Below are 14,654 nucleotides of genomic sequence, written 5' to 3' on the forward strand. Positions count from 1 at the left end.
TTGTTTTATTTTCCATATATGTTTGAACTAAACTAAACTAAACTAAACCAAACTAGAGTAAACTAAACTAAACTATACTAAACTAAACTATCTGAACTGTTCTCAAGTAGCAAAATTATAATAAAGGAAATGCATTATGTTGTCAAAAACTATAATGTAAACAGATGTTTTATTAAAGAAATAGAGCACTTTCTTTTTCTGTACAAGCAGTGTACATGTCACCCTCTTAAACTGTGGTGTCGTTTTCTTCYCGTTTACCAGTGTGAGGTGAGGTTGGCCCAGAAGCGTGTTTGCCTGGAAAGCAACCTCAGCGGTGGAGCCAGTGAGGACGAGGAGGGAGACGATGGAGACTCCGACTCGGACGAAGAGTCTTCAGCCAAAGCTCGCTACTTTGGCTACGTCAAGCAGGGCTTGTATTACGTGACGGAGATGGAGCGCTTCGCACCGCCACGCAAGCGCCCGCGCACCGTTATTAAGAACCACCGCTTGGTCAGTTTGAGGTCCACCACACCAGAGGAGCTGTATCAGAGAAAGGTATTTTTAGTTGTTATTAAAAAAACCCACATCAAGTCAACATCAAATGGTGTTGAAAGTTTTCTTCATACTTTTTTAAAATCACTTCAGTAGAAAAAAACCTTAATATTAGTTTCTTAATTTCTTCATCATCAGTGATTTATTTATTTATTTATTTTAAGCAAAGAGAAAATAGAGAAAGAGGGAAAACAAAGAGAGAAGTAATTAGAAAGATTGAAATAGAGATTAGAAGTATATTAAATATACACCAAGAAAACACAGGACCACACACCCAACATCTGTCTGCTCGCCTGAAAAATAAATGGCTAAATACATGGATGTGTATATAAATATATACACATACCTTGGTTGTGAACATGTGTGTATATACAAGATTTCTCCAATGGAATATTTAATAGTGACTGTGGAGGATCGGAGACCCAACCCCCAAGACACGAGGCAGACATAGGGAAGACCAGAGCCCAAGGGCCCGAGAGGGATCCCGAGCGCAGAGCCCCAAGGGGCACCCGCATGGGAAGATCCGCCCACCCACCCCCCAGATCAGACCATAGGGGAGAACTGGGTGAGTCCCCCCCAGCGACCACACGCACAGCCTCCGGGGCCAGCAGCGACAAACTTATGGGCCCCACAGGCACCCGCCATACCAGAACAGATCCAGGAAAGGGCACAGAGGTCCGGGCCCCCAGGGCGCACCCCCTCCAGGCCAAAGCCCGAAAGGGCCAGAGGCCCCGAACCCCAGCAGGTAGTCACCAGGCCATGCCGGCACACACCCCAGCACCCAGCCCCAGACCCCGGGAACCCCCAGCACGCCGGCGGCCAGCCGCACACCCCACCGGGGGGCCGAGTAGCAGCAGGCCCCCAGATAAACCAGCAGGGGGGGCAGCCCAGACCCTAGCCTGACAAATACCCAAACATACACAATTGCACCATCCCACCCTCATCCTCACCCCCACTCAGTCAAAGACATACAAGGACGCCACATTCCACTCATACCCCCGATACACACTCTATATCCCCCAGGTCCAGGACATGTACCCACCCCCTATTGGAGGCAGGACACACCCRAACCCAGGAGGTAGACCCAATCATTCTGAGGTAGAGAGGAGCAGATAGCCAAGGCCCGGCCCGGGCCGCACCAGGACGCCCGGCCAGCCCCCCGCCGCAGAGAAGCCATGCCCATGAYCACCCCACCACACTGCCAACGGCCAAGTGCACCCCCCCAGCCGATCACCTCCCGGAACCCGGCAGCCACCCCGGCCAGCGGGCCATCCACAGAAACCAAGAGCCACACCTCAGGAGACCAAGCAGCACCAGGGAGGATGGAGAGCCAGCCCCGGCCCTGGCAACCATCCAAGCCCCGAGCCCACCCACAGCCCAGGACCGCATCCGGCGGCCCGCCCTTCTTCAGGACCCCCTCCCCAAATGGCAGTCGGGGAACTGCCATATCAGAAGCCTTTTGAGTAAAGCCTTGGGAGTAAAGACCCTGTCACCCACCCCCCACCCCCAGATGTACTGTTGGTGCGTGTTGTTCTATAAAGCAATTAAAAAGGGAAAGAAGAAGAGGCAGAGGCTGGCGTGGTGCCAGTTTCCCCTCCACCACTACTCTAACCCAAAACCCTAAGTGTYTACATGCAAACCTTGGGGGTGGGCACAGGCACAGGAGGCGAGAGTGGTGCCATCCGGCCACCTATAGCCATGAGTGCCCACCATAAGTTCCTCTATGTGAATGTCAAGAAAATGTTATGAGTGAATGTCTAAGATGTACAATAAAATTAGGGGCCCAGGTGGTAATGGCAAATAGAAATGTAATATTGTTGCTCTTATAACACAACTGTGCCCCCAAAAAAAAAAAAAACCTACATGGGTGAAGTTGAAAGTGAAGAGGATGGAGGTGTGTGGTGAGGGATGGGGAGAATAATCTGAAGGAGCAAAGTGCTCCCACAGGGAGTCAGCTCCCCCCGCTGGCCCCAGTAAGCCCTCCCATTCCCCAAAACCCACCCAGGAAGAGCAGCCCAAATACCTCTCCGTCCAGGCAAAACGCCAAGCCCACAGAACCCCAGACCTTGGACGGACGGAGCCCCGAATGCCACCAGAAACTGGGACCAACACCCCACCCCCCAGAGCCACCCAGACCCCCAAAACCCGACCCCGGCCCCATAGCTGGCCCGCCGCCCACAGAGGCCACCGTTCCCCAGCAAGTTTTCTTCATACTGAATCTCAAAGTGAGAATTTCTCTTTAGAAAGCTAACTTTCATATGTGAGGTGTAAAAACTTTGGTGTTTGCTTTTTGAAAATTGAAACTGTTTTAATGTTCATATATCTTAAAATATACTTATTTAATGTGGCTGTAATGTGTAAAGTTAGTCTAGGAACAAAAATAATCCAGAAACTCCTGTACGAAATTGAATTGTGAATTGTACCAAAAGGCTTCTGATACTCTTTAGTTGTTTGACGTTGATGTTTTATCCACAATTTCCTCTCGAGCTGTTGCACTCATTTTTCCTTTCACTCCACGTTGTTCTTTTTTTATTTTTAAGCAGTTATAAGGCACAGTGGTGAAACATGAAACTGCTGCTGCACATGTTACTCAGCAGGTTGTTACTAGCTTACCAAAGAGTGAGTGAGGTCATTGATGCCACTAACCTTGGGCCATGAGAAGTTGAGTGGCTAAATATTTTCCTGTGCCTATGCCCCCCCAGAATGCCATGCGGTTCTGGATCAGAGTTCAGTGAAACTATCAACATTCTATCTGCCATATTTTTTTAGTAATATTGATCACTTATTGTGTTATCACCCAGCCCTTTTGAGATACCTTTGTACACTTTTGATGAGTGTGTTATTTGAGTTATTGAGTGCTCCATAAATATATTAATTAGGAATGAACCAACATCATATTTTTATCCAGAGAACATTCTGATATTGAGTGCCATTACCAAATGCTATTTCACTTCTTATACAGTAATCATTTTGAACATATCATAGTGGTTAGCACTGTTGCCTCACAGCAATAATGTCCTGGGTTCAAACCCTGGGCTGATCTTGTGGTTTTCTCCAGGTACTCTGGAAAAAAAACATTCACCTGCCCAGAGATCTGGGGTCTCATTGGGATTTACTTGGTTAAGTAAAGTTAATAAAATGAATAAACTTCATGGTGCTATATGTTACACCAACTTGTGGGGATAGTAGATCAACACACCCAAATAAAACAAACCACAACAACAAAACTTTCCTCTACATGGCTAACATTGTTAGCTTCTTAAAGGGGCTATATCATGTAAAATCAACTTTTTTGAGTTTTATAGCATGCTATAATGTTATCTTCTCATCAAAAACATGCCCAAAGTCTTACTTTGACTCATTAACGCATGTTTGAGAAATCCTGTGGTGTCCTGAGGCAGCCAGGCAGGGGAACAAAAACGACAGGTTGGGACTAGAAATGCCTTTTGGGACATCTCCGCCTCTGGGCTGTGTCTCCAATCTGAGCTTCCTCATCACGGAGCACACATCCACATCTCCCACCCTACACACCCCGCTCATGACTCCTGCAGGCTCTCAGCAGCAACAAAGCAAACAACTGGTGAAACTGAAAGTGAAACTGAAACGGTCTGCTGAGCTCCTAACACTACTTCTCACTCAGTGAGCTCCTTTCAGATTCAAAATACCTTTGAGGAAATGTATTTTCAGATGCCAAGTAAGCTGCATCATGCCCCCCCCCCCACACGCACCAAAATGGGCGGAACAGAAGCGGAAGGTGGTTCTTAAAGAGACAGAGGCCAATTTCAAGGCGTTTAGAAGAGGAAGTGATGAGAAGATAAGTTTATTTTCTATTTAAACATAAAAACAGCATTTTAATATCAAGTAAAGGTGACATAGATACTTTATTGTGGTATAGTATTTAAATATATGCCTGAGAAACACATAATATTGCCCCTTTAATATTTTATTGAAATACTTTGAGTATGAGTACGTGATCATCATCATATTGTGTCACACCAGAAAGACAGTCATGTCTTTTTTCTTTTTTTGACCTAATAGGGGTCTGCAGATGTTATACAGCATGTACCAGACTTAAGGACTTAAAATATGATCCATGTTCTGGATTTGGTGACAGTATTCACAGGCTGCATTCCTAGCTAGCCTTCGTTGTACCAAGTTAATTTTGGTCTTTCTGATCGGAAAAGACCAGTCGAAAACCTACAGCCAATTGTTCTCAGGGTCCAAGGGATGGATGGGTGCTCTATGGTCAGTTGTCCCTGATCTTTCCATTGGTTTATCTGTATTTCCTGGGTGTTATGTTTATATGTTAAATTGTGGATGTTAAATTTTTTTCTGGACTTTAAATGTACCCAGACTGGTGTTTGTGATTACAGTAGATGCCAAGGGTCATTTTCCTATTTCCTTTTTTCATTTTTATTGATTGTCTCCGAGTACAGGATATTAGACCAATACTTGTATTTTGTTAGTGTATCCTTAATATTATTATGTCTAATTAAAACAAAATCAATGTTTCACTATTATCAGTGTGCCTTGTTAAGCCTCAGTCTGTTATTATAAGCAAATACATTTAGCTTTTCTATAACTTGTGTGACATGTTTGTAGAAAAAAAGCTATTTTATGACTTTACAATTTTTTTAATTATTTTTTGTCCCTTTGCTACAGTTGTGTTTAAACTCTGAAAGAGAGACAGCATCTGTGGTGTTCCTGTTCCTGTTTACTAATTCATAGCAGCTCACACAACAACATGCTCTTGTGAAAAGCTGCCATCCGTGTTCATGCTGGAATGCCTTCATGTTTGGGTTTGAATGTTTTATTTATTTTTTTATAGCTCAGCAGTCCAGACAACAATTCCCTTCAGCTTGACACAGTGTTACAAATTCATTTTTGTTGAACTGAATATTGCTTCATTATTTGAGAGATGCTTTTTTATAGCTCTAATCTCTTCTGCTCAGCCTTTATCATTTTAAAACAAATGCACGAGGGTTGTGGATCTCAGTCTGAAACCAGTAATCATTATAAAGAGTGTTTGTTTTCCCATGGAAGATGCCACATTTACTCTGAAACTCTTCATTTCTTTCTGTCACTTAATTTAACAGCTATTGAAGAAAGCAACATGCGTCTGTTTGGTCATTGACTGAATTGTAATGGGCTGATCAGCAAAAATGTTTTCTGACTAAATAAATCCCGTCTCGGCTCAGGGGAAAGGCTATTGTTTTGTTGGCGCCATTCCAAAGATCTACTGAGGGGAAATGAAACCAAGCAAGATGCTCCATTTGCTTTAAGGCTATTTTTCAGTCTCATGGGGGGGAGGATTCTCTGAAATGCTAATTGCTGTATAGAAATATGGCTGTTGGGGCTGCGTGCTACAAACTGCAGCAAAGACGACAACAAGCTCCATCACGGGGCGCAGTGAGAGTGGTATCTGCTCTCCACAGTCCTGTGTTTCAGCGTTGGTTCATCAGTCATTTTTATGACCTGTCATCTGCTGCCTTCTTCATCATTATTGTCATCATCATTAGATGCCATCAGTCATCACCATCAAGCCTAACAGTGAGAGTTACAAAGTAATACATCATTATTATCTCGTTGTTACACTTGGGACCGRCGGCGCTTCCCCAACTGCTGATGCTGCTTATCTGCTGGGCTTGTTTTGTTGTTGTTCACCTTCATGTAGGTGTGGAACTAAAAAGGAGGAGGGGCTTCTCAGTGTGCTTATATTTACGTGTATTCAGTAGTGTTGGAACAGTACATCGTTTGGAATGGAACTGTCCAGTGCATTAAATAAAATGAAGAATGCATTAGTTTTTATTTGCTAATTGCTAACAGGAGTAAGCTATGGGAAGATACTATCTAAGGCACTCTGCACCAAAGCAAAGCATGAATCATTACTAATGTGTAAATTACAAACAGGGTCTTTAAGACCTGGAAGTGTTGAAGTTTTTGCAATGATTAATGGCAGCAGTAAAAAGTGAGAGGTGGATGTATGTAATAATAATTCATATGTTTTGAAATGCCCTCTGGTCTTTAACAAAATTCTGTTTACTTAGAACTCTAAGGTCTACCAATGAATGAGTAGCACTCATAAAGCTGAGATGCTAGGCGTGAGTGCTTAACATGTTTTTTTTTCGTTTTCGTATTTAAGAGATGTAGTTCATTTCCTTGTATTTTCCATGACATGTATTTTTTTTTATAAATTTAATAAAGAAATTGTATGATATTATTTATTTATTTTATCGTAAAGTTTCCCGTTGACAGACCCTACATTATATAGCATTATAAGGCAACTCTCACCTCCCACACCAAAAAAATAAAAATAATAATAAACACCAGCCCCGCCCCACTCTCAGATGTCCGGCCCCTGAGCTGTTGGCTTTGAGTAACTGTGGCCCTCTGTCCAAATTAGTTGAATAGCCCTGGCCTACTTCTTTAGAGCCTCCAGAAAGGGCCATTTTTCTTTTCTTTTTTTTTTTTCGGTTGTGCCAAACTTATCTTAAACCTGTATTGACTGACGAACCAAGATATGTACCAAATTATATGATATATTTGTTTAATTCATTGATTCATGTCATTAAAAAACAAACAAATATTTCACACAATAAAACAATACAAATAAAACAAAATGAAAGGCAATAGAAGAAGAAAAAAATTCTTATATCTGCCATTTTAAAAAATGTGTTTATATACTGTATATGTATATTTCAAACAATGATAAACCAAATAAAAAAAATTCAACTCAAACAATGCTTAATACAAATTAAACAATTTCATATTCTTTAACATTTTTTCTTTGATTGTTTTATTAAAGTAATTCACTGATCCAATGCTTTCATCGTCATTTTACAGATTATTCCATAGTCATACCTTTTACTGAAGTGCATCTGTCCTTCAAATTTGTTCTGATTTTCGGTTTAACAAACATTTGTGATCCCTTCAATATCACAGTAAAACAAACAAAAACCACTATCCGTGTCCTTGTGGAAATTAGTTTTAAAGTCAATAGCTGCTTCACACATAATTAATAAATAGACATTTTGATAAACTGAAAAATAGTAATACAAATAATTTGTGTAGTGGTACACCCCTAATAGTTAGTCTTTGAACCTGTGTCAGTTTGAAGTCTTCAGTGTTAACACAACGTGACATTTCTATAATTTGACTTTTGTTCAGTCTCAGAAACCGAAGGAAGCCGATCTCTCCCCTGAGGTTTTTACCTCACTTAGATTATGTAGTGAAATTCACTGGGTATTTACAAGAACAAGTGGGTTCTGGTCAAGTGGGTTATTTCCTTTAGCCAGCCTTCTCACACAGTGAAGAGTTTGATGATGCACTTGGCTGTGAAACTTCGGCTGCTTGAGTAGCACACTGGCAAGGCTACTGACAGCTGTATTAGCTGAATCTAGAGACCGATGGAAGTGCTTTTTTTGATGTCCTCCTACGTGAGGTTTAACTGCGTGGAGATCTTACTGGCCTCCAGGAATCAGCGTCTGGCTAATGTGTTGCTTTGTACTCCCACACAGTGAGAGACAGAGGGATACTTAGTGTTACTGCCGGCCAGCATGCTTGCATATACAGGTGCTTACGCATATATTAAGTGAGACGGCATAAAATGAGTTGTCACTTTTTGCTGCTTGATTAAACAGTTTGGTAAGGCAGCGGTATGACAGAAACCTTTTGTTAAACGGAATATGAATATTAATGACTATATCAACAGGGAGTCCTGCCTCTGTTAGTTTCTCTAATCTTTACCAAGAGATAAAAACGCAAGAAGCTGAATATAGAAGCTGTAAGGAAGTTATATATGTTACAGTCATTTTTATTGGCAACTCGGAGAAATGTTAATGACTTAGCAAATCTTTGGGTTGACTGAGCCTACACTGAATTTTTTGTACAGTTCAGTGTGCCATACGGTTGATTTATTCTTATGTTTTGTAAATTTGCCAAATGGTATTTTAATTGAAGAAGATGGTAAATTATATTGTGCACTGTAATGCAATGAAAGTATTGTATTGCATCATATTGCATCGTATCATAATATTGTCATATTTTTGTTGTTAAATGTGATCATTGTGCTCATTATAACATGTATACAGATTTTACATAGTTCTGATTGCTAAAACCACCACATTAAAGTGTTAAATAAGGCAACCATAGCTGATTAAATGTCATTATGTCAGTTCGTTGTGAGTCTGTAAGCATGCTGGGGCTGCCATGTCGTTTTAGACACCTGCTGTGTGTGTTGACATCTGCTTGTGGGATGTTGGCTGATAGGGTTTGGTATTGGTTTAATAGCATAACACTGATGCTGTGTGTAATAATTCAGTGACTGATGTCTTGCTTCTGATTCTTTTGGTGAGTTTCCTGTTAGGTTTACTCTCGTCAAAAATCCTGTTATACATTTAGTTCCACTCTTTTTCTCAAACGCAGTTCTCGTTCATTTCAAAGTTTATCAGACTGAAATCTGCTCTTTTAATTTTTTCTCAATCTTTTGAGTATAAATTTTGTTGTATGAACCCTTTYTACCAGCTTTGCATCTGAACAAACATCTTTTGTTGGTTTTCTGAATGGTAACCACTCTCCGTCGGCAGTTTTCATTTTGCACACATTTGTATCAGAAACACCATATTATTATTCCCTCATAGTTAACATTTCTGTCAGTGAAGCTGTTTCACAGCGCAAATAAAAAAGGCTTGCTTGTTGACTTCATTTATGTGTGCGCTCTTTTATTTCCCTTATAGATTGACAATGAAGAATATGGCGAAGCACTATCTCTTGCCCAGGCCTATGATCTGGACTCTGACCTTGTCTATCAGAGACAGTGGAGGAAAAGTCCAGTCAGTATTGCCTCAATACAAGATTATCTGGTAAGTTTGAGGAAGACTGATGCGAAGATTAAAATCAGGTTTATGGTTGTTGATCAGTTTATCAATTGTTTGGTAAAAGTACAAAGTAAATACAGTATATCACAAAAATGATGACCCCCTCCTCACATTTTTGTAAATATTTTATTATATTTTTTTCATGGGACAACTTGATACAATGTTAAGTAAATGTACAGCTTGTCTAATAATGAAAAWTGGGGCGTCTTGGGGCAAGAAAGTCACAGGTTTGATTCGCTGTAGGGGTGCACYGATTTCCTTAATTTTGGAAGATCWGAGTTMRACCAACAGTTTGTGGAAAAGAACGGCTTCTCATCTAACTCCAGGTCTGAAAATCAGCCACCGTTCCCTTTTTGCTCTTCTGTGAGCACTATTGAATATCCAGTTAAAACAAGTTTGTATTGTTTCAAGGGTATTCTTCAATGTTTTTAATAAAATAAGACTGGAACATTGAAGGTGACCTTTTAACACCTGACAGTGTCAGTTATTTAAAATATCGAAATCAGAAGCTCAGACTTTTTAAAGATCAGTGATCAGCCAGAAAACTGCAAYTGGTGCACCCCTAATTCCCKGCTATTCCCACATGCTATGGTGTCCTTGAGCAAGACACCTAAACCCTCACTGCTCCCCGGGTGCTAGATGCCCGCTCCTCCATTTGGGTGTATCTCATGTGATGCGTCAAATTCGGAGCACAAATTTTATCGTTGCATGTGAACATGCATTGTTGACAATACATACCACATAAATTGACTGTCCCCTTCAACACGCAGCCTTTAATGTGTMAACACAAACTGAAATGCACTAAAAACCTCCCTATTCAGTTTTAGGCATGATTTTTTACCATTTATAGAACATTATCACACCCTTTATTTTCTAATTTCCTTCTGTTTCTTCAAACTCTTCTAGAGCAAAATCCGCAAGCGCTCCTGGGTGTTGCATGAATGTGTGGAGCGAGTACCAGAGAATGTTGATGCTGCCAAAGAGCTGTTGGAGTACGGTCTGAAGGGAACCGACCTTGAGGCCCTGATAGCCATTGGGCATAATGAAGAYGGTGGCAGGTGGGACATGTTCACACACACACCCCACCATCTGGGATGAACAAATCTTTAAGTAACAAGCAGCCTTTTGTGCCTTACCTGTCCAATAACTGGCAGAATTTTGTTGGTAATGCTTTTAATTTGAATTGTTCAGGTTCATCATGCCAGGTGATGTGGACATCGATGACCAGCCTTATGAAGACACTTTGTCAGGTGATGAAGAGCTAGAGATGAAAAAAGAGGAGGCGGCACAGAAGAGACGAAAGCTTCTGGCCAAGGTTGACTTCACAAGGTACTGATTCAGTCAAATTGTTGGTAACATCAAAGTTTCTTGAGAGACCACCAACCTGATGAAAGTGTAGTGACTGAAATGCCAAAGATGTCTCTTTTTTTTTTGAAGGCAAGTCTAGGTTAAATAACCAACAGCAGAGTTACCGTACGCAAGACTTTCAAATACCTTAAAGCAGTGGTGTCAAACTCATTTTTACTGAGGGCCACATGAGCATTAGGGTCACCCTTGAAGAAACAGTTGTAATTAACTTTGACCTTTTGTGTTTAACTTTAACTAAATGTCATGTTCCTCGTCTCATTTTTATGGACGAGCAGCGCTAACAAACACTAACTGAGCTCTACTTGGTATTTTGTGCATAGAAACAGTGTTTTAAACACTGAAAAGTATGTGTACAACTGACTAAATGTGAAATAAATAATACAGAAATACTAATAAAAGTAAAAGTAAGAGTTTTACTTACTGCTGAGCTTTGGTCTTGAATTTTGATCTCTTTCACTCTTGGACAGGGAATTGCCACTGAAGGGAGTGTGCTAATTTAAATTTACAACTTTAAAGTGGGGAATTCCCCATTTCCCAGTACAACTGGGCCACAGCAAAAGTAGCCGGTGAAAATGCTGTGAAATGGAGGTTTTACACTGCGAAAATTGCCATCAACTAGTGGTGGGATGCTGTCATTTAGTAAGTAAAATTATCAACATGCATAATGGGAGATGTAGTTTATGGTCATTTCTATTTTTTTTAAAACAGCTTGTTCTTATTTTAAGACATTGCTGGTAAAATATCTTCAAAGTTCTCATGGGCCACATAAAATGTTGTGGCGGTCCACATTTGGCCCATATGTCTTGAGTTTGACACGTGTGCCTAAAGCGATAGTTTAGATCTTTGAAGTGGTGTTATGTGAAACAGTTTATTTAATAGTAATGCTTATTGAATATAGCTTTTTGAATGGACTTAGTTTCAAGAAATAATTAAGATTTAAATATTTTGACTAATTTACAGCTAGGCTTTGTTTGGTCGAGGTCACAGGAGATGGTTGCCATTTTAAAATAATGTTGGTCTCAAAACATTTTTAGTTGAAAAAGCTGTTTTATAATTCTCCACATTGCCGTCACTTATACATTATGCAGTTACTTCAGCATAAAAATGTGTGGAGAGTCTTAGTCAAATTTTAGGTGTATTGCATCAGATAAATGAAAGTTTATGAATCAATTTTTAAATATCAAAATGGATTTTGTTTAGTTATTAACATTATGTTGAAAAACAAGAAAAGTGGAACTCAGAAGTGTGAGAGTGCAGAGCTACGACAGTGTGTGACGTGCAAATAACAAACACATGTACAAGATGTTTAAACAAGATATACAGGATGACTAAAAATAAAATTAATTGGAATTGGTTTGTTCATTCAACACCAGCAGCTGCAGAGCATCCAAGAAAATTAGATTACAGTTGCAGTTTGGGTTTTCAGACACCTTAAACTCCATATACACAGGAAGTGATTGCACTGCTCCTGAGATTTATTTTTCCACTACTGGGAATATTGGAGAAAAACAGAACAAATTAGGTCTGTTTTCCCATATTCTGGCATCTAATCCTAAATCAAACAGATGCGCTCTGCGTTTTCTGAAAGCACAGACTGTAGGAGAGGATCTGTTTGGCTGGTGAGTAGCTGCTGGAAACGAGCTTAATTGGCATCCAGGGCCCTGCTTTGGTTTCTGGTTGGAAGTTAATAAAACACCATTGGTGTAATTATTTTACATCATGTTGCTCCTTTTTCACAAAACTGTTGATTTTTTTTTGTATTTATTCACTTGACTTGGAAGAAAAGAGAGAAGCATTTGTTGAGGGGGTGGGGGGGGGAAATCCCCAAATAAAGGGAAACCTGACCCTAACCAGTGGGATATGCCTGGTTGGCTGATCTTTGCCTTGTGCAAATAAATAAATAAATAAATAAATAAATAAATAAAAAATGTTGGCATCAACTGATAGACAAAAAATGATACATTTTAGTTAAAGTGTTTAAGGTGCAGAAAATGAAATCAAGAGTAATACAGGGCTTCCAGATTTACCACTAATAGTTTGATTAGGTGGCACACTAGGGATGGGATCACAAAGTCAGGGATGTTAATGAGGATGAGGGAGAAAAAGACTAAAAAAAAAACACTGGTGGAGATTAGTGGGTAATCAGCTGGAGGTAATTTATTCCTTTGTTGTCAAGTGCCCAGAGAAAGACTAATGAAACACCCTTTAGTGATCACTAATCACCTCTCATAAATGCAAATTCACATGTCGGTGTATCCTGAAACACTGTTAATGCGATTTCATGCCCGTTACGCGCACGTGTTCGAGGTACAAAATGTAATAAACGAACAACGCACTTTTAAAATGCACATTCATACTGTGTGCACTGTGCGTACAGCTTTTTCAATCTGGAGTTGCTCGATTGTGGAAGTCCTTGTATTTTCTCACAACAGGTGCTTATAGTAGCTGGTGAACCTTCAAAGCATGTTTGAATTAGGAACATCTTAAAGTCTGTAATAGTAAGTCCTTATAATGGCTGCCCTTCATTTTGCTGTTTATTTGTTTTTCKTCCCTTTGTGATTTTCTGTGGCTCATTCACCATGTAATAAAAMCAAGCTTTATAGCAGACCTGTAGTCCAGTGTAGATAAAGAAAAGATGGAAGTTAGGAACAGTGTTTTAAGAGGCTGTAAAAGAAATCGATAATTTATAAACATTAAAAAAGCCCATTGCATTAAGCTCCCTGTGAATTTATTTCTTTAGACACGTCCATTTTTCTGCTTTACCTCTCTTTAAGTTAGAGTGTCTTTTAGGCAACTGACATGTGTCGTCTAAATGTGTTTATGTGTCTGTGCCTCCTCCCCTCACTAATGGATCTAACAAGTTGACTGCAGGCCTGCAGCTGGAGGCCCGAGTCAGATCATAATTCTCTTAATTTCTTTTTAACTACAGGACCATTACAGAAATGSCTCGGTATCGATCACGTCTGCTCAGATAACATAGAGGCACATGTGCTTTCTGTGGGGCGTGATGCAGTTTTGTGTAAATAAGGACARCATTTAACTACTGACCGTCACACTGAATGCATCTTTGATCCTGCTGGGTGTCCGCACCATGAAATAAAATGTAATTACTTTTAGTTTTGCGKTAAAACAAGAGAAGAAAATAAGCCATAGAGGACGTCATTGTAGCTCTTTATTGATCAGTCTATTTCAGGAGAGACTGAAACCGCTCCATTTTGTTCTTTTTTACTGATCTCTGTGACATCTCTTTACAATGTCTCTTCTCCAAGAGACTTCTGAAGAGTTGCAGGTAAGYAGTGCTTTTACATGGAGGATCAACAAACTTAACAATGACAATCAAAGCTGGTTGTTCACATGCAAAAGGACCATCAGTCTAACGACTGATTGTTAGTATCCTGACAGTCACCTATTGTTCACAGAGGACCGAGTCATACTCACAATAACTGCATTGTAAGAAGGGGACAATTAGACATGGAGGCCTCCACCCCTGTTTAACGACGAGCAGTTTCTCTTCACAAAAATATCTTCCTTTATTCTCTCAAACAAATGTTCCTCCCTGTCAAGGATGAGAATATCTTCATCACGGAAAGAGTGACCACTGGCCTGTAGATGAGTGTAGACTGCAGAGTCCTGGCCTGTAGATGAGTGTAGACTACAGAGTCCTGGCCTGTAGATGAGTGTAGACTACAGAGTCCTGGGGTCTCATTTATAAAGGATTGCGTGGAAACCATACTAAAAGTGAACGTACGGCCAAAAGGCGGAAATGGCGTACGCCAAAAAAAATTAAGATTTATAAAACCATGCGAATGCACGTTTCTGCGCATCTTTCCTTTATAAATCACAGCTGCACGTCAGTTTGAACACGAGGTCCTCCTCAGG

At 40.4% G+C, this 14,654-nt stretch overlaps 1 protein-coding gene across 1 annotated transcript in view; it reads left to right on the top strand.

Annotated features, from left to right (window-relative positions):
* nbas (NBAS subunit of NRZ tethering complex) overlaps window positions 1–14,654 on the top strand; it is a gene marked incomplete in the record, with an annotated part of 224,076 nt that overhangs the window by 32,946 nt on the left and 176,476 nt on the right. Inside the window, 4 exon segments of the mRNA XM_014011983.1 lie at window positions 262–534; window positions 9,267–9,392; window positions 10,314–10,465; window positions 10,599–10,736. Of these exon segments, the coding sequence (XP_013867437.1) occupies window positions 262–534; window positions 9,267–9,392; window positions 10,314–10,465; window positions 10,599–10,736 (689 nt within the window).

Source organism: Austrofundulus limnaeus, unplaced genomic scaffold (assembly GCF_001266775.1).
Source record: "Austrofundulus limnaeus strain Quisiro unplaced genomic scaffold, Austrofundulus_limnaeus-1.0 Scaffold86, whole genome shotgun sequence".
Lineage (NCBI taxonomy): Eukaryota > Metazoa > Chordata > Actinopteri > Cyprinodontiformes > Rivulidae > Austrofundulus > Austrofundulus limnaeus.